The 27682-nt window shown below is 37.2% G+C and overlaps 1 protein-coding gene across 2 annotated transcripts in view; it reads left to right on the top strand.

Moving 5' to 3' along the window:
- Window positions 1-27682, top strand: part of PRKN (parkin RBR E3 ubiquitin protein ligase) — a 722467-nt gene that overhangs the window by 422896 nt on the left and 271889 nt on the right. For both annotated transcript variants that reach the window (XM_054062010.1, XM_054062009.1), the window contains one exon: window positions 19307-19443. In XM_054062010.1, the coding sequence (XP_053917985.1) occupies window positions 19307-19443 (137 nt within the window). The remainder of the gene's footprint in view (window positions 1-19306; window positions 19444-27682) is intronic.

Below are 27682 nucleotides of genomic sequence, written 5' to 3'. Positions count from 1 at the left end.
GTGAAGCACAGACATCAGATACTCATACTGATTCAGGACACCTATGTGCTGTCTCTGTTGTTCACCTGGTGAAAAAAGTGTCGATTGTTCCAGACAAGTCATTTTATTTACCCATACCTTTTAACCTCCTTTGTTTATTTAGATTCTTATCTTTGTTATGTCAGGAACTGTCTTTCATTCTGTATTTTCTATTGTGCCCAGCACTATGAGGTATCAATATTCCTTCTGTCTTCAGGAGGAATATTGATATCATTCAAATAATTCAAATTATTATTCAGAAGGAATATTGATATAATTAACATAGTTAAAATAATAAATAGTAGTCACTTTTATCTTTGAGCATCTTCTAAATCAGTGCTGAGAAGCTTCATGACTACCTTCTGTTGTAAACAAAGACTGATTTATCTTATTCTAATGCTTTAAATAAAGGGGACAAGATATAAACCATGATTTTGAGTGCATTTTTTTCTGTTCTTAGGCTTTGGGAGGAGTTTTGTGTATTTGTTGTGATTTTTTAAAGGGTATTAATTTTTATTTTTTTTTTTTGCTGATGGTGAGGTTATTTAGTAGAATGACAGAAGTCTCCAGAAGTTTTGTCAAATGATTTAGCAGCATGGAAAGGGAGATACAGAGAAGATGGACAAGGTGCATCTACAGAGGAGGTCAGAGAAATGCCAAAATATGTTAGGATCCACAATCCATTAAAATGCTGTCTGGCAGAGGTGAGCCATTTCTTATTAATGCCTCCTCCAGGGCAAGCATGTGAGACATTGTTTTGATGCTGGCCAACTGATCTTCTGTTACATTTATTTTATGTTTCTTTAAAGTTTCCATAACTTACTTTAGTGGTCTAGATGCTGCTCAAGGAGATTTCCGTGTACAGGGTGGATAGGAACTCTTGAACAGACAGTAGGGGACTTGGCAACCTTTAAGTTTTCCAGTTCTTTTTATGCCTTTTCTTTCCCTTGTGGCTTATCTGGAATGCAGTGTTTCAGAGTTAGTCCAAGAAATGCTAAATCCTCTCCCACAGTTTACTTTTATCAAGCTGCACATGAATAATACTCGGTACTCTGATTTTACTTGTTGAATTTACATCTTAATTAATTATATTTAAAGAGTGTAATGTGAGTTTCTGCTTTGAGAACAAACAGCTTTGGCTGGTTTCTGACTTGTATTTAATTTCTTGGCATTTCATGTTAATTTTGCTTTGATTTGGATTTTCTTTTCTCTTGTTTTTCTCTGCCATGCCATTGTGGAGGACAGAACAAAAAGGCAAGACCTTGCAAACCACAGTACCATGTTGAATCATGATGCACATCACATATAGTATAATTTACCAAGTGAAGCCCCTCCCTGTAGTTTTTTTTCATTACGATCTTGCTTTTTAGTTCCATTCTTTTAACATACCTGTAGTCAAGATGAAATAGATACTAAGTAAGAAATCAAGAACCAAAGGAGCCACCATGATTTATTAAAAGACGGCCATATTTTCTGGTGTATTTAATATTATCTTCCTTCTCAGGGGATAAAAGATATTAGGAATGTGTATATATGCCAACCATCATGCTTGGTATTGTTCAGTATTACAACAGGAAATCCTTCAATAAGGGTGGAATGTGTGTATGTAGATAAATGTGGTTTGTGTCATAGGGAGCTAGAAAACTGTCACGTGTTTTTACTATTTTTTCCAAACCAAACTTTTTTATTATTATTTTCTGTTACATAAAAATCTCAGGCCAAAAAAAACCCCACCATAACTTACTTATTTTCTGGTTTGTGAACAAGCGACTAATACCCTTGGGGAGTTAGGAGGCAGATCCTTTAATTAAAAAATAAGTTTACAGAAGGTATTTTTCGTGAAGCAAGGAACAGTGAAGAACTGTAATTTTTTAAATGCAACCAGTTAGAAAACACACCAGGAGCTGAAGAGATTGTTTCAAATAGCTTTATTTATTTTGCCATTATTGCAGGGATTAGTCTTAAAGGTTTTTTTTGCCTGTATTGTTAGGATTTTTATATGTAGCTCTGCTCAGGTACAAAGAAACATGATAAGTCATTACTGCGAAAACCAAAAGACAAAAATCACAGAGAAAGAATATAGATACTCAGTAATAAAACTTCTAATTCCAGAGCTGAAACTGTGGAGTTTGTCTCTGATTTAGACCTGTAGGAGCTCTGTGGTGTAACCTTCATTTGAAATTGAAAGTAAGAAGGCATATTATTTTTGACATTTCAGAGAATACTATATATTATGTTTTCACAGAATTGCTGTTGTAGAATAAATTTAGGGCTTACTCTGGGATGGGTGTTACTAAGGGTCTTTCTACTTGATGGAAATATCAGACCTTCCATCCCTGAAATACATTTCCTGAGGGCTGCGTATCAGCAATGGGAGTCTTTGCTGTACTGAAAATGATGTATTTCATTTGCGAAGATAACTGACAAGATATCAAGCTTATTTTGGTGGACAATTTAACATTCAAGCTGAACAGTTGTGATTGCAGAAGTAGTTTGCAGATTCCAATAGTGATAAGGGGAATAAAATGAAATATTAGTGTAAACTCCCTTTCAGCTGTTATTGCTGTTTTTACTAAAGTACATTTGCACAGAGGGAGAACACAGGAACCAGCTTAATTTTTATCTGACTAGAAGTAAAGAAATTTTAGTTGAAGTATATGGATGGAGCAATTAATAACAAAAAAGATACCTTTTCTAAATGACCAAACTTTAGGCCAGATTAACTGGCTGAAGACCACTTCCTCATGAAGCAACTGGTAGTTATGGCTCTGGTAGCTTCTTTAGGCATGTCTTTACTGTTAGGAAAAATGGGCCCCTGAACCTGTCATACCAGTAAGTATCCAGATGCTGTATTTTTCTTGGATTTGGCTGCTACTGTACATGTAGCGTACTCCCTGGATAATCAGATAGACATGCTTCAGCTGCTGGTTTCCAGTTGTTGCAATAATGTGCTAACATGCTGGTCCCCTGAAACAGCCTGCTTATTAACTGTGATGCCCAAAATGCCATCTGGAGTGTTATTCAGACATCTATAATTATTCTGTCTACTTCTATTTCGTTGCTTGGTTTGTACCACTATGCATGTTCTTCATTCCTTTTCATTTTTTCTTTCCATTTATTTTTTACTTAGCTTGGAATCATTTAATCTTCTGCTACAAGTCTTCTATAAATTTCTTTTACATAAAAGTGAACATGCAAGTTTTCTAGAAGTAATTCTAGGAAACAAGCTGCAGATCTTTCTGTCCTCAAGTTAGAGTAGAAAGAAATAGCATAATAATCCCTTTGGCAGAGACTAGTAACCATAGAGGATTGAGTTATTTGCTTCCTATATTTGTCCATTTACACTTGTACATAGAGGATATAAAATATTTCCAAATGATGTGACAGTGAATTGCACTCTTGGTCTAAGTGGAAATGACTTTTAAGAGGTGCAGGTTAGCATGGGGCAGGTAACCAAAGCAATCGAGTGGAAAGAGACCTGTAAATATGCAAAGTAATTTGTTTGATCTGTTTATATAGTCACTGTTAAGTCTGCTATGTGAAATCACTTGCTAAAAATCATGAAGAATTCACAATGTTATTTTATTTGGGTATTAAATACATTCTCTACCAATTTGCTTTGGGTTTTCAGTGTAAGAACTCATTAGCTGCAACCAGCTAAGAAAAATGTGAACCTTAAAATAGAAAATAATATGAAGGAGATAACTTGCATCGTAATAAACGTGAAAGATATTTTGTGCCATATGACTTAAACAGAAAAATCAATATAGCCATCCCCTAGCATGTCAGTATAGGATGTTGTGACAAGATTGCGCTACAACTTTTTCTGCCGCTGCTAACCTAGGAAGCATCAATAGTTTTCTCCAAGCAGTGGTTAACTCTTCTTTTTTTTTCTGTCTAGTTTTATGTGATTGGAAAATAGCTCTTATTACAAGGTAGAAAGGGATGAGACAGCGTTAAAGGTTTTAATATGATCACTGGCGTGTGCCAGCCCAGGCTAGAGGAGTACGTATGAAAGATGAGGGGGTTAATAAATGAGCCGGAGATTAATAAATAGTCAGTACTTAATTTCAGTTTCTGGTGCTCAGAGAATTGAATCTGTAATCCCGGTGCAGCGATTTACGGACGGTAGCCCCATCTAGGGGTAAATCTGAGTATTTCTGCTGTCTGGAGCCTGCCTGGGGGGGAAGGGAGGCGTTGGGAAATACCCAGATCCAGTCTGAGATACAACTCGAAAATAGAAACAAGCGCATGCAAAGCATGATGCCTTCGTTAGTAGGATGCGGTGGAAGGAGCTGCTTAAAGTGAGAATTTGAAAAAGCAAGAGGAATCCTAAACTTGCTGATATTGCGGTGCTGTGGTCCCATGACACGGTCACAAGTGGCAAGTGAGGGCTGTCCTGCGTTGCCAGCACCAAGCACACAATCTGCAGCAACGGGGAAAAAAAAAACAATTCACATTTTGGGCTGTCAGCAAGGCAGGAGCAAGAAAGCAGAGCAGGAGCTTTGTGAAAGGCGAGCTGTTTATCTGCAAAATGCAAACGGGTATCCATGCTTTTAAGTGTCTGCCCTGGTATTAATTTTAAATTTTAGCTGTTACACTTTAGCTGGGCTCATGTAGGGGCCTCAGCTGAGAAGAAACATAGGACCTGAGCTATCACCCAGACTAGATAACCTCATCTCCTTTGAGAAAATAATTTTACAGATGAGTGCTGAGGTCACTGGCAGGACAATATGGGAAAGATTGCACTGGATCCGCATAAATTGTGCCTGATGTGGAACGAGGAGGTTTTTTTGCTCTTAGGCCTTAAACTTACATGAGCTGCTTTATTCCTTTTTTTTTTTCCTGTTTTTTCTTGCCTTTTTTAATATAAAAATGCAATGTGTGAAAGTGCATCTTTGAAGTTGAAAATATATAAATAGTAAGGCAGCTAGAAGAGAAAATATTCTATGCTGTTATTGAAGTGACCTTGTTGCTTTCCTTTTCACTCCGTCCTCTTTTTTTTTTCCTGAAATAAAATTATTTGAACAAGATAACCTTTTTGTATCTTTATGGAAAATGTGACCTGCTCAGTCGGTTGCCTTTACAGGGCTTTCTTAGCTCAGGGAGAGAGAAGAGGAAAAATGACTGCATATAAGACCTAGATTTAAGGTCAACCATTCCAGCTGACAAATTTGAACATAATTATGTACAGCATTCCCCCCTCACCCCCCCCATTCTGATCAAATGATCCTGGGTAGAAGGAATAACCAGATTAAGGCTTCAACATCATCAAGAGATGAGTATTGTATTCAAAAAGAAGATACTGGGATAAATATTTGCACAGTTGTGTCACTGTGGGATATTTATGATAAAATAATCCTGTTCAGCTCTCCCACTCCAGTAACTTTGCACACGTTGCAATGAAGCAAATACTTGACTCAACTTTTTTTCTTTTTTTAGAAAAAGATATTGTCTCAGTGCAGCACAAAATTCTTAAGGCCTTTTCAAATATTAGCATATTTTCCACATTAACACACACTAAAAAATATACAGTCGCATAGCAAAGCCAAAGTCCAGACAAGGCTTCTTTAACCCAATGTATGAGTAATAAAACTTCTGAGCTGTGTTGCTGGTTTTGTATGTGTGTGTGTGTGTGTGTTGTGTAGTAGCACATTTATGCATTTTCCACTGTGCTGCGGCTTACATCACTGTCATATTAGTCTAAGCAGAATGGAGCAGATTGTTTATTTTGGTTTAGCTCCGCTTCAGGCTGTAACATCAGATGTAGCTCCTAGAGTGACAAATTCCAATTGCAGTGTCACAGATTAAACAAGGGTACAGAGGAGCCCTGCAAGCAGTTTTGTTTCTCATGGGAGGGAAAGGATACTCTTCTTGCTAAAGTTAGTAGATACGATCTCAACATGGTCAAAATAAAATAAGTGTCTCTCATAACTTTCTCCTGCTTAAAAAGTGCGTTGTCCAGAACCTCTCATGCACACTTTTTAGTTTGCAATCTTCAATTAGTTAGTTAGTCACCTTTTATTAAGAAATGGTGCAACTGCATTACTTTCATGATACATCGTGATTTTTAGCTTTCTTTGGTTGGTTGGTCTGCTGTATGCCAGTTTCTCATTCACAGAACCAGAGAATCAAAGAAGAGATGAGATTGGAAGGAACCTCAGATCAGCTGGTCCAGCCCCCTGCTCCAGCAGAGTCATGTAGAGCAGGTTGCCCAGACTGTTTCCAGACAGCTTTGGAATATCGCCTAGGGTGGAGACTTCATAAACTCGCTGGTCAATATATACCAGTTCTTGGTCATCCTCACAGTAAAGATGTTTCTCCATGTGTTCAGACAGAAGCTCTGTTTCAGTTTGTGCCCATTGCCTTTCATCCTGTCACTGGGCACCACTGTAGAGAGCCTGTCTCCGTCTTCTTTACATCTTCCCTCCAGATATCTATATACTGATGAGATTTCCCGTGAGGTTTGTCTTCTCCAGGCTAAATAGTCCCAGCTCCCTCGGCCTTTCTTCGTATGAGAAATGTTCCAGTCCTTTAATCATCTTAATTGCCTTTCATTGGAATCTCTTCAGTAGTTCCACGTCTCTCTAGCACTGGAGAGCACAGAACTGGACCCAGCACTCCACATATGTCTCATCAGTGCCGAGTAGAGGAGTATGGCTGCCTTCAGCCCTCACATCCCCTACAAGCCCCTCATTTTTTGCAAGTGTAAGGTCCAGCAGAGCACCTCTTCTTGTTAGCTCCTCTGTTGCTTGGATCAGGAAGTTATATATTCATACATTTCACTTAGCACCTACGTATTACACTACACGTGGTTGGTGTCTAGGGTGATTAAGTATCTTCTCTACTGTGGAGCATTAATATTATCATCAGAAAATATTTGAAGGCACTTTCTTCCCAGAAACAGGTGCATGAGCTCTGTCCCAGCTAGGTTTTTCTGAAATATCCATGACAGATAAGGTTAGTGACCTTTTGGAATAGAAGATGGCTATATGAATAATTGTAGCAAATAATTGAAAAAAAAATTGATAAAATGGCTGGAGATGTTTCTCAAACTTTTCAGGTGGCTTGTTTGCCCAATCCAAAGACAAGTAGTTTTGTAATAGGCCTCCTTTTGTGTTATCTTAAAAATGTCCACTGAAATGCTGTTGCCTGTGACACCTGAAATTAAAGATTTTGGCCTCCTTAACAGTGCTCTATTACTTTTATTTTCTTCGCACAATAATTGAGCTCACATTTTTGCTGCAATTTTCTGATTGTTCTGAGTGTGACCTTTCTCAGGATTGTGGGCCATTATCTGAGAAACACTGTGAGACAGTTGCAAGCACCTGGTTTGCCACAACATTTTGATCTTTCACTGGTTTTACAGTTGACCAGTCTTACTGTCCTCAGTGTGTAGTCAGTTCTGATTAATGCAGAACTAAGCAAGATTAAAATTAGGCTCTGTCCTCTGAGTACAGATAAGAATGTCAACAAGGTTGCTGAAGCTCTTCACCTTTCAAGGTACATAACAAATATCTCCCATGCAATTCATGGCGTGTGCAGGATGTTGAAGGTCATGTGGGCACACATGACTTTTAAAGAGCTACAGGTTTTCCTCCCCTCCTCACGAGTGTGCATTTAAAGCATAACCAACCTTATAATCCAACTATTAGGTAAATGAAAGGTCTTATTTCATCATATAACTTCTCAAATATTGAATATTAAAAGGTCAAAAGTTTCTTGGTAGTTAACTGAACGTAAAATTAAGATGTGAATAACGCTAAGAAGAAATCCTTTGGCAATGTACAATGTGCTGTGTTTATCATAAATTAATCTCTACCTGTTGCCCCTGTATTTCTATAAACTGGAATTTCTACAGTAAATACAGAGTGTAGAATCAGACTAATAAGAAAAATGTAATGGAGCATCACCTTCCTGTGAAGGTCATCCACTTTTGTTGAACTAGATTCCTGGCCCATCAGGAAGTCAGGGTGATCAACTTGCCTTGATTTAGAAACGGTAGCTGAAGGTAAAACTAGAAGGATGTTGAAGGAGGACTCTCAAGGACAGAGAGAGAAAAACAAAGTAATAGTGAATTAATTTTGGAGGAAAAGGAGTTGCTGCAGGGAGTGCTCTGTTTATTTAAAAGATGGAACAACTAGCTGCTGAAAGCATTGTATCTGTCAACGGAAGATGCAGGAAAATATCTTTGAAAAGAAAATAGCTACAAATACATGAAATAAACAACTAGCTAGCCCTATTTTTAGATCTCTGGGATGTCTCTATAAAGTAGAATAAGTAGTTGTACAGACACAGAAAGAAGAGTGAGGACTGAAACTGTGTCTAAGGCCATGCAAACAAAATTTGTTATGCTTTATATATATATATATTTAGCTGTGGAGTTCATGATTACATATTTTCATTTCTCCTCTCTGTTATGAGTAGTTGGTGTTAGGAAATTCAGAACACCTCAGCAGAGGTCAGGGATTTTTTTTCCGTTGTCAGCTGGCATGTCAAGGTGGGTTTTTTACCTGTTATGTTCACAGAGTGCAGGACACAGATATTTCTACAGTTCTGTCACTTCATGTTTAACTTTAAAAGGAATATGTGAAGCAGAATTGGAAGATATGTAAGCATCTGACATATCATATGCACTTGGAAATGTGTCCTGAATACTAACAGTGCTGCTTCTAATCCAATAAACTTCACCTCTTGTAACAAGGCTGTCTGTAGAGAGGTCAACCCTCAAACATAAAGGTCCTTGCGCAAGTACACTGAAATCCTGCTTAGGCACTATTTATAAAACCTGCACAGCTCCAGCACTCAGCTGAGCATGTGTGGTGTAGTGATTCAAAGCATCAGGAGGCTGACGGGTTTCAGCAGCCACAAGACAAGGAAAGGTCATTGACTTCTCACACTTTGCCAAAGCAGGCTAAGGTTGAAGGGCAGCTCTTTTCTATAGTCTGTGTTTAGAAGCAGAAGGCAAACCTAATGAATCATGCACGGCTGAACAAATCCCTGTTAGGCTAGCTAATGTAAGAGAGAATGGGAAACATAATTGGTACATTATATAATTGGGAATGTGTGAGCCAGTTTTGATAAGAATTGGCTTGAACCTTCTTTGGGGAATCAGTCATGCTCACAAGGTTTGGCAGTTTCTGGAAGAGCTTTGATTTGAATCAATACACTTGGATTGCTGAGTATTCCTAGCATTCCTAGTAACTGTCATTTCAAGGGTTATTTTTGGTTTGGTTTTGTGTTGTTTTATTTTTTTTTTCCTTTTCCTTTCCAATCTGCACATTGCCAGGGGATTATGAAGCTGCTGTAAAGGAGGAATGAGGCAGAGGCAGCTCTGCCTCAGTATTTGCATAGCCAAAGATGTGACTGCTGGGAAGCCTGGCATAGTTAGTAGCATGAGCATCCTAAAAATGGTGCCTTATCGCACTTTCAGCTTTAACTTAGCTGTTAAACTTTTGTTCTCTCTGATTCTGAACTGTAAATCAGGTCAGGCGGAGCATAGCAGTGAAATTCTCTGGCCTTGACTGATCCCCCTAACTCATGAATAAGTGGTATGAGCAAGATGTTGGTTAAAGTATTTGGGGTGGAGGAGGAATGGTAGTATTTTGACAGACAAGGAAATTCTGGTAAAGCTTTTATCAGTTAATTTTATTTCAGAACTGGACTTTCTGTCTTCCTCCGCCTAAAAATACAAAGACTTCCAAAATGCTAAAGCAGAATGTTTTCCAGGTAAAATTAAGCAGATGTACAGGTGCAAACATGTTTTCTGTATGCAGCTGCTGTGCAATTAAGTTTTTCAGATGTGATTAAAACACCTGGTCTGTCCCTGTCAATTTAAAATGTTACTTTTCATGTTGAATTATGTCTTTGTAGTTACTAAAAAAAGTGTAAGACCAAATTTTGGAGAGCTAAAGTCAATGATATTGTAGCTGTCAATTGCAGTGAAAATAGAATCAGACCTAGGAAAGAAGTTCCTACTCTGAACTTTTCTGTTACTCACTTCGGTTGCTTCCCTGCAAGTGTCCTGTGTAGTTTTTAGTTGTTGTGATATTAGTAGCTTCTTTGCAGAGTGCAACCAAATACATTTCTGTTGTATCTTTAGAGAACCAACATCAGATTCCTGCCATATTCAGTCATTGCTTCCATGCTAATCAAAGTGTATGCTGTGTCCGTCTACATAGAAATGAGTGGAGCTGAGCACAGTACAGCACTCTTTCTCCTGCAGAAAGCATAAATCCTTTGTATGAACAACTTTCAAAGACATAAAACAACACTGAGAGTGGGAGGTATGACTTAGGCGAGTTTGTACTGCCAGTAGTCCTACTTGTTAGTGTAATTTACATAGCTGCATTTTCTGCATGTGCCTCCATTTCTCATCACTGAATTTTAAGGCTTTCTTCATTATTACCAGAAAGGTTTCTGTCTTCATGAGACTAGAATTTGGTGGAAAAATCGTATGCAAGAAAACAGATGAACTAGACTTATTTAAAAATTAAATATCAAACATCCATTGACATTTCCATTATTGCATGGAAACACAATAATAATGTAATTAAATCATGTTTTACACGAGACATTGAGTCATAACTTAGGATATGGAAGTTATATCCCATAGAAGTTCTTGCCATCCATTCTGTGAATGGAACCTTATACCGTGTAGCCTTTTAGATTTTTTTGAAACAGAATAAAGGCATGAGACTCTCTATTTCAAAAGATTTTTTTCCTTAGCATCTCTAGGGTTTTCTGTCTGAAGGTAATGCAGTACAGAGAGGTTCTTTTGATTACGAACATCCTAAAAAAACTGTTTATATTTTACCACTCATAGTCTTAATCCCAGAGTTTATTTCTGCATAGCATCTAAATTAAAAACCGAAATCCGATCAAGGGTGGTTTTTCTTTTTTCTGGTTGGGAAGTTGATTCCATTTACTCTTCTGTGGAATGGAAGCTGACATATAGGGAAAAAGTTGGAGTAGGCAAATGAAGACATTTAAACATAGAACTGTGTGCATGTTGGGTATTGAAATTCCTCACTGTTCTTTTGACAAGGAACCACAAGGGCCATAACAAAATCAGAAGAAAAATCACAATATGAATATCTTATGATAGTGATTGTAAGCAGTATAGAAAAATGACATAAACAAGCCATTATCACTGCTAGTACAATTTTCTGGTGGACATTGAAATTTTTTTTCAGACTATTAAGGGAAATTAACTTCTTTGTACACTTACAATCTACCAAGTCATGATGCAGTCAATGAGACTTGCAAGCCCAAGGCTCTTTCTTCTTCCCTTTGAGTGAAGATGCTGAAGGTATTCTCAGATAACTGCTCCTTGATGTTTATGCTAAGGTATTTGCCTTGAGGATGAGGGGGTGAGGTATTATCTGTAAATTATAATGATAGTGAAGAATTGAAAAACGTGGTTTTCTATAAAGAAATCTGTTTATTATAACAATAACTTGAGGGTGTTTTTGTTTATAAGATAATAATCATATCTTTGGTTCACACTGAAGACTCGTTTAATGGGAGGAACCCTCAAGTTATTGTTTGGATGAACATATAAATTGAATATTCATATTTGAAAAGAAAGATGAGAAAAAGCATAAAACATAATGTTAAGGTGGTGAAAGATAATTCTCAAAGAGCAAATGCACTTAAAGTATCACTTCCAGCTCCTGCTTCCTCTTACTCATTTTCTTTCTTCTCCCTCATCCCTCCTTCTCTACTCTATCTTGTTTTCCATCTTCTTTTTTCCTGTACATTATAAGAGACACAGTCTTGAAGTTCATATACCAGGGTGCATTTTCAAAGTTAACTGGAAGGGAATAACTGACATTTACACGTAGAAACATGCTATATCCAACAGTTCTAGTCCCTCCTGGAGTCCCAGGGAATGAAGAGGATGATGTGACAGTGTCCCTTAAGATGTTATTCAATATTCTTTTCCTCCTGTGTGCTCTCAGGGATTTCACTATCCAGAAGAAGGAAAAAAGAGGTCATGATTCTGTCTTGTCTTTCATGTTGTGAAATTTCTCTATGTCATGTATTTACGTAATTTTCACAGGCTGTCTCAAAAAGTTTGGTTTGGGGAATGGAGGTGTGAGAATAAAGAAATGGAAAATAATTCAATAAACTCTAGTGTTAAGAGTTCAGTCCCAGAATAAAGGTCTTCTGCCATAAATCTGTACTATTAAGCACTCTTAGTTTTTAAAGCAAGATGGCCTGCTGTTGCCTGCTGGAAACACCACTTAATAACCCTTGAACTATGCCCGGGAACTGTTTAAGACTTTGTTATCTGGCAGGCCTAAACCCATGCTAAGGTCTGTTCTAACAATTTAGCTGCATAGACAGTTGCATTCCAGTGGCATATGTACATTTACTGACGATGTTAATTTTACTAGCATAGATGTAGGGAGTAAGACTAAATAAGATTTAAATACTTAGAAGAAATCATTGGGATCCTCTGCAACTATTTAGGGAAACAAGAGGACAGTAGGGTACAAAGGCATTTTGAGTTTTTTAGATATTCTTCTTAATTACTGAAAGATCACATGGTGCTGCTTGTGTGAGTGGATGTAGTCCTTCCTCCTCTTATTGTGCTATTTCATCATTCTCTCAACTTCATCAGTTGCCTCACTGGTTAATTATTTATTTATCAAACTAGGCTGATTTCTGACTATATGTCTCTAGTCTGTCAGTTACGTTTCTAGTCAACAAGTTAAGAGCCTGTGAAAGGGAGGCTCTGGGCAAAACCAAGTGTGCAGCTGGTGTGGACTGCCTGTGTTGTGCGGTTTTGCCTGTGCTGCTGAGGGGAGAGGAAATGTCTGTGTGAGCCACCTTAAATCTGGGGGAGGGTGAAAGAAGCATTTGTCACCCTTCAGTGGCAAAAGCTAAGGGTACAAGTGACAGGCTCTAGGACATCACTGCATGCAAAAGAACCAGTATGAGGAACTGGTGCACAGTAAGCTGGGTTAACATTTATGGAGTCTGCTCTGCCATTTCTACTGTGTTCCTGTTCTCCTGAGAGTCCTCCTTCAACATCCTTCTAGTTTTACCTTCAGCTACCATTTCTAAATCAAGCACAGTTGCCATATACACGTAAAAATTGTGGCGAGCCCGATATGAAGACAGTCATTGAGCTTCCAGGGGATTGCTGGGAGGAATAGAGCAGATCAATATCCAGTGGCGCCTGAGGTCCAAAGAACCACATCTATGTAAAGTCTTCCATGCTCTGTGAAAAGCAAAGACGTTGCACATTTACACTGTTCTGTTGGTTGTTCTCATATTCTCACTGCCAACCAGCATTAAGCCTTTGCTTGGAGCAGGTTATGAGTTGCTTCCTTTGTTCGTGTTTGTCATCTTTTGTTTCGATTATCAAGACCTTTTCCATTTTTTTTTTTTTCCAGTGGATCATTAATGAGGCTTTAAAAGCATAGATGAAGGAAAAGGAACAGGTTCTACTGATCGCCTTTCAAAGCATGATTGATTTATCAGTTATTTGCTGTGCAGACGAGCTCTGTAGACAGCTAGTCTGATAGATTACAGGAAACATTTCTTTTCCAGCCTAATCACTGTCCATTCCTTGGTATCACAAGATTCAGCTGTTAGTGCCAAGGGTGGTTATTGTGTCTGAACACAGACCTCAGACAAGGCAAGTCTGAGCAAGCAGGCATAGCACATATGTAATACTGGGCACTAATATGAATGTACCAGTACATGTAACACAATTCCCTTCCCTGTGTTCTTGGGAGGCAGATGCTGTTGCCTGCTACAGTGAACATAGATTCTGCAGGCAATAATTTGTCACTTCCATAGCATAAAGAAAACCTTAACAACGGAGTTAACAGGAGCACTGCTGAAAGGAGCACTTGGCATCATGTGCGCTAATTTTAAGTGTGCCTGTTCTTCCCTGTTATATTCTGGTTTATTACTTTCAGGCTGTTCCTGGGTTCTGGTCTCTTGATGCTGCTTTCCAATAGAAACAAGAAACATGAAAGCACATTTTGGAGGAAAACATGTAACGTAGAGGAGAAAGTAGGTCAGATTTCACTTGCCAATGTGCCTTTAAGTTAGCAGGTATGGGTTGAGATACATCTTCATACAGAAGCACAGCCAGAAAATTTAAGCTCACACAGTGATGTCTCATGCTGTTCATGACCTTCACTTTATGACTTTTGATGTGTTTTGGGGCAAGTGATCAAAGATACAAAACCAGGATTATTTTTTTTATTGTTTTAGTGGATTTAATATGTCAGTTTTCTGAGAATACTGTGTTTGTATATACTGGAGTTTTTAAATTGTACAGTCTATGTAAAGATTTATTTTCATCCCTTAGGAAGGGGAAAGCTGGGATGTAATTTTGTTCTGTGTTCCTAGAAGTCCACAAAAGATAGATTGTTGTCTGCAAAGTCATATCAGTGAGTTTTCTTTCTCAGCACTGTATCGTTGTTTCTTTTGTCTTGTAGCATCTTGATACCTGTTTCAAATACCTATTCTTGTCCAATTATTTAGAGACCTGCATTATTAGTTACAGGTTGTCTGCGATTGCTAGGTCTATTTATCTATAATAGATGATTACTTTTTAAAAGGCAGGATTTGTTGCTATATTTTCCACCAAACTGCCTCAGTTGTAAAACAGAAATCACTGTGGTAATTTTTATGTATTTATATTTTATATAAATAGTAGCATATTTGTAATGGTATTTAATAATTTATTGCAACTGGAAGCACTTGGAAATATCTTCATGGTATAAAATCATGCACTTAAAGCATCATAAACAGGCAATTCTTACAATAGTTTTGACGCTGTGGACTGTATATGATAGGGAAACTAGATATGGCACCATTTTTCTATGAATTATAAGACTATACTCTTCCTACACACAGCTCTATGAAGAAGCTATGTGATGAATGAATAAGCTGGCTTGTTTAGGCATTGTAATTGTATTCTGCTACAAGGGTAAAGCCAAAACTGATTGACTGCTGATCAAGAACAGTTTTTCTGTTTAATTACTTTGATTGTTTATGAAGTAGGAGAGTGCTTGTAGTGTCTATGAACCAAAGTTGATGTTTTTTAAAATTTTTGTTGTGGTTTTTTTTTTTTTTTTTTTACGCATTTTATTCAGGACTTCATCTTTTCTTGAAGGGTGCTTATTGATCTGACCTGTAAGTTAACAAAGATTCATTTTGGAATAGCGTAGAGATCCATTTATAAATTAAATGATTTCATGGTACTTATATAGAAAGCTTTTTGAAGTATAGGAAGATTGCCAGCAGGCAAAAATGTATTAGAAATGCAGAAGTGTCTTATGATAAGTATAGCACTCATAGTATAGTTAAAGGCTGTGATATAGCTATGTGCATTCAGATTTATTTACTGCGCAGATATGAATCCCAAATGGCTCTTTTTACTTCACTGACTGTAATCCTAGCAAGGCAGCCTTCTAGACATCTGCTAAGGGTTTTTTTTATTATTATTTGGCTAAAATTTTGAGATTGAGGTGAGAAAAATCCAACTGTCACCTAGAAATGTCCTGGAGGGGGTTTCACAGATTTGTCCAACATGTTTTTGAGAGAGTTTTACAGGCTTGGATATACTCCTTGCTCTGAAGTGCTTCAGACTGGGGCTGCTCACATTTTCTAACAAATAATGGACTCATATTTGTGGTATGCTGTTTAACCTTTATTCAGTCAAGCTTTTATCAAAATATAAAGGATAAAGACCAAGCAAGGAACAAATTGTCCCACATTTTTCTTCAGTAAGCATTGAAAGATGCATCAGTTAATACACTGTTCTATCGGCAAATAATTCCTTATACTAAGTAGCCCCTCACATTCGTAGCCATTCTACTCGCTCTTGGTACATTAATAATCATCATGAGATTTTAGGTTATACTAGAAAAATTTATTTCCCAGTAGGCTTCTTATCTAAACAAGATCAAGTCTTTGTATCTTTATTTAGCCGGTCTACTGTTGTAGTCTATCCTAGAATTATCTCTGTCTTGGTGCTTCTCAGTTAGGAGAGGGAAGAAAGACTGTACAGACCAGACAGCACTTCCAGCCGTGCTGTTGTTGTGCCACACAGTTATCTGACAGTAATAATGTGAAGCAGAAACATTTAGGTTCTCTTTTCTTTTTCATTTAAGTAAATGCATGCTGATAAAATTCTAATGAAAAGGAATCAGTGCACAGGAGCGAGTGACTTATTATGGAAATTTTCTGTGATGCACTGTAATGTTGGATTTTCAATTTTTAAAAGTGGTTACATTCCTAATTGGTGAACAAAAAGGACCAATTTATCCCTTGCTGTGAGAAACATTTTTCTTATATATTATTCTCATGAAGCCTCTAATGCAGCCAAACACATTATGTAAATGGAACCTATGAAATACCTTCTAAAATATACATCAGATTTACATTACTAGATTGTTACGTTAGATTGAGCATGGGCCTTTCTTACGCTAAACGGCATTTTTTTTTATTTCCATAATACTCCTTTTTGAAATAAATTATGCTTCATTAAAGCGAGGCTTCTATTAATAACTCTTGGGGTTATCCTAAATAAGCATTTATTAGCTTCACCTGGGCTATGATGATCTCTACGTCATTGTTTTTACTGATCTCAGGAACAAAACTTTTATATCTCTTTTAGACCAGAAGTGCTTTCTTTTGATACATAATTGCAAGTGTTGGAATATAGCAACTGTTCCAATGCCAAACTAATTTGGGTGAATCTGCATGGTGTACAATTTGAGTTTCTCAAACATTATAACAGATACTGTGAGCTTCAAAATCAGTGAACGGTGTAATAGCTGTGAAAACTAAACTTGTATTTTGCAACACCGTCACAACCCAGACTTATATCTAGTTTGCATGTGTTGTTTGCAAGACTGATAGAATTAAAAGACAGCACATTGTAACATCAAAGTTGTTCCCAAAGGTGCAGCTTAAATGTGCACGTGTATGACTGTGCCTCTTCTGGAGAATACAGTTAGATTTCAAACAGCTGTAGTATACTAAGAAGTAAAACTGACTATTGCAAAATAATTTACATTAGTAACTGATTCTACTAGTACTTTTGCATAACAAAGTGCTGTTAGTCTTCATTTCATACAAGTTCGGGTGAAACTGTTAATAAGACCATATTAATTTCTGAATTCTTTAAGATACCCAACTTCTGATGACTTTCTCTTGTGGATCTCTCCTCACACATAAGATGTGTTTTGTCTTTGAAATGAACATCAGAGAGGTATGAGCCAGGGAGCTTCCTGTGAAACCAAAAAAGTACTTGGATACTGCAGCAATAAAAACAAGACATTAACCCTAAAAGAGACATATCCATTAAAGTTATAGGCAATGTTGATTATATCTGCATTTCAGGAAGAAATGTTAGGGGTGTTTTTCTTAAAGTTACGTTTGACTGGTGAGCCACAGGGACTTTTACACAGTAGAGATGAGATAACTGGTCTTTCAGCTCTCTATAATTATTTTAGGACCATCCAGAACTAAAATGATATAGATCAGCTTCTCATTTTGCCTTACAGCTGTTTTTTTTAAAATTATTGTTTGTTACATTCAGAACAGCAAGTGGGCAACTAATAAGGATTAGTAATGGGGAGGTTTTATTTAATTCAGTTTCTAAGCTCCTTTATTCCACATAATCCTTAAAACATAGAGATTATATTTTTGGAGATACCAACACACTGCCATGAATTCTATAGTATGTGCAACCCTAATGCAAATTTCCATGGAAGATTAAATGCTTATATACAGTACCTAAAATTATTATTGATTACGTTTTGCAGTTGTATTCCCTCATTGAGAGTTTGGTGATTCACTGTTTCAATGAGTTTTTGAAGCATCATCTAGAAGGATTTATAGAAGCTATAGCAGTATTACTAACTTCAATGATTTTATCACAAGTCCTGCTGTATTTGATGTTGTATTTTAATACCTGTCTCCCAAATTACAGTGAATACTTGAGAATTCTTCTTTTTATTTTTAAAAATTATTCTCTTTCTTCCTAGTTACTAAAAAAGTAGTTCAGCATTTGAATGGGAATGTCACTATTCTTTTCAGCTAAACACATCTCTCTTTATTTTTCTAATTTAGATATGTGGGGTTAGTAATTCTCTTCAAGGAGAAGAGACAAGTAAACAGTATTGTGTAACACTTACAGAGCACATGACTTTATCCAAATGGTCATTGTCATTATTTTGGAATTGATGGTTGAGATATGTCCATCATGATTTAATGGAAGTTAATCCTACAACAAACCCATTAGGCTTATTGCTATGTTTCTGCAGTGAAGTTACATTTCATGTGTTTGTAATATTTCCTATATTACTCATTGTTTCTTTTACTTCCACTGTAATAGTCCTGACCAGGATTTTGGGAGCCATTGCCCCTCCTTGCTGTGGCCAATGCTCTAGAGTTTCTGAGTGCAGGGCCAGCTCAGGAGCAAAACTGTTTGTCCTCACTTATACCACGTGTTTGCTCTCTACATCTCTACAAGCATTATCCTGTCAAGCTTGGGGTACCCATATTTAGCTCTCTTCATGTAGGTGTCTGCATGTGTGACAGGTGTCTGAGCTCCCGTAATGGTCTGTGGAGATTTAGTCCATAAAGACAATGGAGCCAAGCAGGTGATTCAGCTTGTCCTAACGTAGATACCTGGAGGCTGATCAGCTCCAGTCTCCCCTGAATGTATTGGCTATAGTAGGAATTCCTCACAACATGCAGGTACATATTTATATATTGCACTGAAGTTTAGGTTTCTTGTTCCCAAATTGAATCCCATTCCTCTGACTGGAAGCTGAATTATTTGCTCTTTATTACTAAGGGAGTGCCCTCTGTGTAGAGCTCCAATGTCTGCCTTGAGAGGCTAAAGGCACAGGATGGTCTTCACAAAGTCCTTTTTAGCTTTCCTACCTGGTCACATTTCTTTTTAATCCTGCCTACCACCATTTGATGATTTACCATATATGATCTCACCTCATACAAAGGATTTCTGTTACTAAAGCACTTTTCTTGCTTTAGATTCCAGTTTCCAGTGAAGTTCCAACTTTCAGTAGAAACTTATTTCCTCTTCCTCACATCTGATTTATGTTGGAAACTGCTTCTTTTAAGAAGTGCTGCAAGATGCCAGGCTAAATTCTGGGGTAATGTACGTAACAATGCTGTGTACTACTAATGAAAAATTAATATAAAATTAGAAGTGTGAAACAAGGGTTTTTGTGGAGTTTGTTCCAGTCCTTGTTCATCATTTTCACTGTTTTGTTTTCAACAGGAGTCCTGTGCTTGTATTCCAATGTGTGCATCGCCATGTCATTTGCCTAGACTGTTTCCATTTGTACTGTGTGACTATGCTGAATGACCGTCAGTTCATCCATGACCCAGAGCTTGGCTATTCTCTCCCTTGCGTAGGTATGTTTTAGCTAATTTTCTTTCTATAAATTTGTGTGATGTTGATTTCAGTGCAAGATCTTTTTTAAAGTATATCTGTGGAATTATATTATTTTCACTGGAGTGTTTCATTTCATGGAAAAAAATGTTTTAGTATTGACATGGTTCTTACTGCACCTGTGAACTGGAGAATTAACTGGATTCCAAAGGACATTTATCTTTAAAGCATATGCATACTTTCTTCACATTAGTACTTTATAATCGTGAAGTGCTAGCAGATGATAACATTAAACTTCTGGTTAAAAAGAAACACATTGACCTCCACATTTCCACTTTCAAATTAAGTAAATTGTTAACTTTCTTTGTCTGTCTTCAAGTACTAATAAAAATAGTACTGCAACAGGAAATTCAAACAGCCTTCCTGTTGATGAAGATATTGCTACTAATTTTCACCCCACTGAGTGACATATGGATTATCCTGAGAAGATGGTAGAATATCTGTTTTACCTTAGTAGGAAACAAAGTTTGACTTAACTAAATAAAGGTTTACACTGAATCGGGAAGATGTGTTTTGAGAATTGATTCAATTACAGTGGCACATAGACTGCAAAATTCTCAAAAATTTTGCCATGAAGAAGTAGATTAGAATTTATTTTTCCCGTTGCTAAATTTGCGTATGTGCATATATGTTTGTTACAAGTTGTGTATAGTGGTATAATAAGAATTTTCTGGCATATTAGAAGCTGCATAGAAGCTGCATTTGCCTGGTTGTCTGAGTGGCTGACAAGTTTCAAATCACTAAGTGGGAGAAAAAATGACAAAAACTCATAGGAGAATGGCATTTACTTAATGTGAGGACATGCTTTGAGTATATCAAAAATAGAGTAGTAAGAACCATTTAAAATTATTTGGTTTTAATTGTTTCCGGAGCAATCTAGCGAGGGTCATCAGTGCACAATTCACTAGAATTGCTGTTATCTGCTGTATTGTCAGGTGTCATTTTACTTCCCCCTCTACAGTTGGCTCTGCCACTGCATTTACCCACTGATGTCATACCACAAAAACCACTTTTCAATGTCATTTAAGTAAATTTATTGTGAGGAACCTAACAGGAACTTTATACTTGGTGGTCTTTACTTGACCTTGATGTTACTGTAGTACTGCGTGGTCAATCTGCACTCTCAGCCATTCTCCTTGCTTCCACAGCAGTTAATCCGTTTGCTGCTCCCACACAAGTTAATCAGCTACTTGAGATTAATCTAGCCTTTTTTGCCCCCCTTGTTTATCAGTAGTCTTCCCTGTTGTCTTGGTAGCTCATTAGGTTAATCACTTATCTCAGTGGTGCAGCAGGCAGCTCATCTTTCCCCTCTTTTGGTCCTCCTGCAGCCATGGCCAGTGTCACAGAGCTCCCTCCAGTTCAGGTTGTTATGTTAAACTAATGCCCATTCCATCTTGTCTCTCTGTAAACTGATTGCTAGCCGTGCTACGCAAAACTTGTATTATCATTTTTCTATGTATCTTGCAACTCTAGTAATTCAATTCAGAAGTTTTATCCATCCTTTTTTTATTCTTAGGGAGGAGAATAAGTTTACAGATTTACCCCTGCCAGGCAGTAGCAAGGCAGTCTCTCTTCCTTGTGTTGAAGTTAAACACCGTGGGAGTTGGGTGGTAGAAACAGAGTAGGGATATGATGGGGAGAAAATGTGAGAAGACAGGGATCGCATGCTCAGGAATGTGATCTCAGTCTTTGAGAGGTGAGGAAGGTGCAGACTTGGCCTAAGAAAGAGATCGCATAATGCCAAAGGATGATGGTACTTCTACTGTTCAAGTGAGACAGGATTCAGCTGTGGGAACGTAAAAGCAGCTATTGCTGCCAATCCAGCCTCAGCTATGTTAAACTCTAAGTGTTGAAACAGCTAAGTATGGAAATGCTAAAAATATTGCTAATCTTAAAGTTTCAGAACTCTCTAAATCAGAAAATTGTTTTCAAAGTACTAGACATTAAAGTAGCACTGATAGTAGTAGTAAAAATAACAATAGTATTGCTATACATTTTCTTTCTGTTCCCCCATTAGTAAGAATGTTTCTCGGGAAAATATCTGTGGAGGTGCTGCCCTGTGCCAGTGCAGCGCACAGCTTATGTGCGCCACAGAGCAGTGCTGTGAAGTGCTCTGCTATGTGGTACAGAGATTCCTGAGCTGAATTGTGATGCCTAGAGGAAGGAACTATAGTTGTATCTGTACAGCACAGAGGATGGGCTCTCTGACACTTCTGGTAGGCTGATAAAGACTGCCCAGGCAAATACTGCTTCAGGACCTGTGCTGCTGTCTCTTCACAGTGGTGTGTTGTTCTCTGTGGGCATACCTGCTTGCTCTGAGCCAGCCTGATTTTCTCTAAGAAGTACTGGCATTATACTGTGCTGGTATGCTTTGTGTTTGAGAAGTTCTCAGTCACAATCTCTGAGTATTCAGCAGTTTTAAATAATATGCCATCTAAACTTAACATTGATTGCTACCTCGGTCAGTTCTCTGTTGTGTTATCAGTTCTGTTTTAATAAAAATATTTCTAAGCATTATTTTTCAGAATGCTTTGCAGGACAAAGAATCTGATCAGTGCTGTTGCAACTTCAGTGCTTTATTTCTGCAGCTACTTGAACCTGACTTTCTGGTATGCAAAAAAATTGTTTTTTTCTAGAATTAGGCTATCTTTCAGTTAGGAACTGATGACTATTTTTTGTCCTTTGAGAAAGTCACAAGGCTTAGTTGCATCATACCTCTGAAGAGGAATGCCTGAGATGCCAACTCCTCTCTTAGTGTTCAGCTACAAGGATTTTAGCCTCCTTCATAGCTATGGATCCAGCAGTTTTCATCAGGAATGAATTCAATGTAAAAAAACATTCAGAACATTATCATGTGATTTTCTTTTCCACTTATCATGGCACTTGTACTGAATAGTATAAGACTCTGGGTTTGCAGTCTACAGTTCACAATCTTCATTTTTGCAACTGCAATTTGCAGTTTGTATTTTCATGTCAGAATGATAAAGCACTTTTTGACACAGCTTTCTCTAATTACCTCAGTGAAGCCTAAAATTATTTCGCCTTGACAGGAATGAATACCATGGGACACGCCAAGAAAAGACTTTCCTTTTCTTTCTTACTGTGACAATGTCGGTTTAATGCATGTTATCTCTAACAGAGCATGACTCAAAGCAAAAACTATTAGATCTGAGCTTTATTAAAAGGTTAGATGTTGATTTGAGCCTCCTTCTGCAAGGAATACAAAACAAAGCCATATTTACTGTAATGAGGTTTATGTTATGGTAGGTGACCAGGTTGCACAGAGAGATGAAAACAATCTGTTTTAATATATGTATTTTTAAACATTACAGACTAATGCTGAAGTAGTATTTATAGTGTCTCAAACAGAGAATACCAATGTTCTGAGTTCAGACTTCATAACAATTATTTTACTTTTCCTTTTTCTTGTAAGAATGGATTTCTTAAAAACTAGCCCATTTCTTCAGCTCACATGTGCACACATTGCCCTAGAACTGTACAGGAGGGTTTGGGTTTGTAATTAAGCCCATTTAAATTGTTTGCATTTCAAATTAGTTCTGTTCATTCTAGGGTTTTTCAAAAATAGAGATAACATAATGAACATAGCCTGCAGTTTCCATTAACATTTGACTCACTGTTCCTGATTTCTATCAAGGGAATGTACCAACATAGCAAGTTTTCTATATCTTTTGTTGGATCAATCTAGAGGTGAAAGCACTGCACACACAACAGAATAAAAATAAACATCAGCTGCTACAGCAAAGGGTCACAGTGACAGACGAGATCAGTGTTATCACATGTGTGTGATAGCTTGAGCTGGAAAGGATCTAGAGATTTCATAGAAACAGTGCGTCTCAAATAGGTTTAATTTCTTGCTTCCTGGCTGAGGTGTGCAAGAAGATGCATTTTTTCATTACATTGAGGTATTTTGTGTGGTTGTATCCTTGCTCCTCTTTGATTTCTGTTATGTGGCCTAATTAAGCAGTAGATGACAGCCGCTTTCTGAACACATACTATCTCAGCTGATGAGCTATGTTATATCACCTTGATAATGCCATAGTTTCACTTTATTCCAACAGAAAATGTGTCATTGCTGTAGTTTTTGGAAGAACAATATCAATTCCTTAGTGCTTAGCAGCTAATCTAGTGCCAGGCAGCGCTACTCCAGCTGAGAACAGTCAGTGTTGAGGACCAAAGCTCTGAGCATGGGACCGGGTGCATTGATAGGATTAGCTGTTCAGAGTAGTGTGGCAGCAGCTCCCTGATTCAAACCCACTGTAGCAGCTCAGAGCAAGGACTTATAGATAGGAGCTGGCTGGATTTCATTGGTCATTAAAACAAAAAGTAAACGTTACAGATTATACTCTCTCTGTCCTTGTTAAACGGCAACAAAAATCTATCACATCTCTCTGTATGGTGTCTTGTATTAATGAGACTTCATGCATAGAAATTTCCATGAGTGGTAACCTCCAAGTATCTTTGAAATAATTAATAAGGTGCTTAGAGGGACGGATTTGCATATGCATGAAAGATCATTTATGGTTATTTAGTTACTGTGCAGGGCAAAGAATCTCATAGCATTACCTAAAAGCAGGAATTGTATACAAATGTACAATGTAGTACCTCATTTAAACACATACTGTTTCTATGAACATCGTTTCATTTTTAAAATAGCATTAGAGCATTATGGATCTTAGTCCCCAGGGTAAAATAAAGTTCCACAGATCTTTGGCAAAAGAAAAGTTGGTGAGGTCGAGGAAAGGCAAGGTTTTACACTGCTGTAGGCATTTTGCAAAAATGTCTTAGCGTCAGTTTATTTCCTATGAGTAATCGTATGTATGATGTATTTTAAAGGAATCTGGATAAAAGGTGCAGTTCTCCTGATGCCAGTAAAACACTATTGTTCCTGGAAGTAGTCTGATTTTACCACACAGATATATAAATAAATAAGTAAAATTACCACCAGTTTGTGTATGGAACTGCTAATAAAAAGGACTAAAGCTTTAAAGTATAATAAATTGCCTTAAGAGCCATGTTGCATTGAAAGAAAGCTTCTGAGGAATGATTAAGGAGGCATATGTATTAATTTTATTTTTTTTTATCCCCATTACATGCCATTTGTATAATAACAGTATGTTCTTATACACGGTGAATTTCTGAATCATCTTTCAAAATTGTAATACCCAAAGAGAGAAGAGAAAAATAAATAGGTAACCTAAGCAAAATTTGTAAGTCAAAGGGAGAATGAAAACTGTATTTGATTTGCTCACTCTAAATAGTGTGTTTGAATCTCTTCGGTTATAGACAAAATCTCTATTAAATTTAGGAAAGTATGTGTGTGCAGGGGCTTTTAAAGTGAAGGTCAGTGATCTATGAACAGAGCCTTGTAATGATGAAGCAGAAAAAGTTTAGTTGGACCTGAAATAGAAGAGTGCACCAGTTGGTACAATAAATGAGATTTACCTGCTGCAAAGGCTCAATACATCAACCGTTTCTGAAGTCTATGTTCTCCAATAAGCCTGCTTAAAAATATTTGAAGTAACTTGGGAAATTAGAAAATGCAGGAAATGGCAGTGTATTATTAGAAGATTTTTATTTTATTCATGCAATTTCAGTATTAGGAAGTTCTTCAAAGTTCTCCTTAAGTTTAATATTTAGTGGGCGTTAAATTCTTGACAGCTATAAACTTTTTGTAATTTCTTGTTGGTACGAAATATCTGAGCATACAGAAGCAGGTGTAGGAGGCTGGAGAAATAATTTTTACTTTTTATGTATTGTATTATCTTCAAAGAGGTTTTTCTACTCTGAGTAATTAATAAACAAGCAATTACATTTTTGGTGACAGTTGTATTCTAGTTGTATTTTTATTTTTCAAGCATGGCAGATAAAGAGAAGACACATGACCGTGTTGTCTATTCATGTTCTTGAGGGGTATACATGCATCTTTTGGAAGGGCATTTGGCAATAACTAACTTTTTTTTTTTTTCCTCTTTCTGGACTCTTTCAATCATTAATTTCCCATGGCTAAATCCTGCTTTCTAGTCTAAAGAGGGGTTGTATGCCCACTAAGCTGTTGCTTTTCATTGTCTTCAAAGTGAAGCTGGTTATTCGTTCTGCAGAGGGAATGCAAGGATTGTAGTGGTGAAGGGCATTACAGAGGAGGAAACCCTTTTATTCCTGTCAGTCAAAAAAAGTTCTTCATAAAAAACATACAAGCTACTATACATATGCATTGGTCATGAGCAGTGAAGCTTAGAGCATTTCCCTATATAAGAATAATTCAGCTGTTCAACCTACTCATTAATTCTGAGTATATCTTTCCTGTGTATTATAGACAGACTAAGTATTTATTAGGGATTATTTCCCTTCTTCGTATTCATACTGTTACAGCTATTTTATTATTCACAATAAGGTAGTTGGAACATAGTCCATTGACTTAATTGTATCTATTTTTTAGTAAGAAGCAATGTCTGTCCCTTTAGGCTTATTTTTTGAGTAGGTAAAACATGGGATGAAAAGCTGAGGCAACAAGTCACATGGAGGTTACACAAGAGATCACTGACTGAGTTCATGTTGGAACTCAGACGCAGTCAATCTCATTACAGTGCTCTATTGCTTCTTTTTCACCCCTGAAGTGTCTTAAAAGATTCCTCTGATTTCGCTTCTTTTAACTTTCTACAAACTCTTGGTCAGTATGCTATGATGAATCATGATTTTTCTTTTTTTTCTGTAAGTCTGTATGTGCACTGAACAAGTGCCATAACTCTGTGCAGCACCCTGTAGGAGAAAGCCTTGTTGACAAAGGATTGTCCATTTCCCGTATTATTTTTTAAAATCTTGGAAGCTTATCAGAAAATACAGCTAGACTGCTTTCTGCCCTGGTCTAGCAGATGAAGCTAACCTGACCTCATTCAAGTAAGTTTATTCCAACCAAATGTTGACAGAGAAGGAAATCAAAAACATGTAGATAAACCACATTTTCACTCTCAAGACTTAATTTAATTTCCTGAAGTTTCCTGAAGAACTTTTTGTGGTCTTCTGGGTTCTCCTCTGACCCTGGGCATAAAATAAACATCAACAATGTATCTGGTGGGGTTTATGAAGTTTTACTAGCACAGGTGCTTGAGGCTAGCTCGGTGGATGTAGTTAGAAGTCACAACAGCTCTTTCATTGCCATTTCCATTGTTGACTGAAGTTCAAGCACAATGTCTGAAGTTTGTTTTCTCAAGTCTTTGTTTCCTTAGCAGCAGATTGCCACCTCCATATCTCAACAGCCTCTAAATCTGTGGAACAAGAAGAGCTCGATCCTGTGCTATAGTTGAGGTAGGCATCGGACTCCTCTCTGGGAACAGCTACAGTGAAATTATGTCATGTGATTCTTACAGAAACCTGAGCTGACATAATGAAATTCAAGATGGGACATTTACCATAGGTGTTTTTCTCCCTTATCTCTTACTACTTCTTTTGTTGCCATCTATTTAATTTGTAAATTGCATGGAGGTGACAGTGCACATAGACTCTTGCCGTGGTTAGTAATAATGAAGGAAAAGAAATAATGGAAAAAAAAATCTTTCTTAGAAATTAATTGGCTTTAAGAGCAACTAGGAATGAACTTTCAAAGCAGACTTCTTGTCCTATAAAATAAGACGTCCAGTGTCAAAGTAAAACAGACATACTGAAACAGTGGCAAAAGTGCGAGGTGCGTAGTATTAGTCTTTCATCTTTTCTGTATCCAGCTGAATTGGACCTATAATTTTGTCTCGGCGGGAGTAGGTGAGAGCTGTGTCTTTGGAAATAAGAAGTATTCATTCTGAGTGAAAGTGATTTTGTCCATATTGGTTGATGTTATAATAGTCTCTTGATGTGAGTATATGGTTGGCAAGTCACTTTTAAGCTGCCATCCAATTGAGGAAAATCATCACCTACATGAAAAATAAAATCAAGTAATAGATTCTTGTTAGTTGTCAGCTTTACACTCAACTGCTTCAATAGGTTTTTAATTCAAGCTGCTTTCTAATTCAACTTATGTAAGTGCTCTTATAGCAAGAACAATGATTTTCACTGTACCTCCTTGAAGTCTAGCTTTTCCAGAAAAATATATTTTCCAAGAAAGAAGGACCAGCTTTGAACAAAAACTTTTGTGTTTATTCGTGGCTGCAATGTAACTGTGAAGCAGTACTGGATTCACTTGTCCCTGGATGA

Source organism: Cuculus canorus, chromosome 3 (genome assembly GCF_017976375.1).
Source record: "Cuculus canorus isolate bCucCan1 chromosome 3, bCucCan1.pri, whole genome shotgun sequence".
NCBI classification, from domain to species: Eukaryota; Metazoa; Chordata; class Aves; order Cuculiformes; family Cuculidae; genus Cuculus; species Cuculus canorus.
Note: the sequence above shows the minus strand (reverse complement) of the source record. Positions and strands in the feature narration are given on the sequence as shown.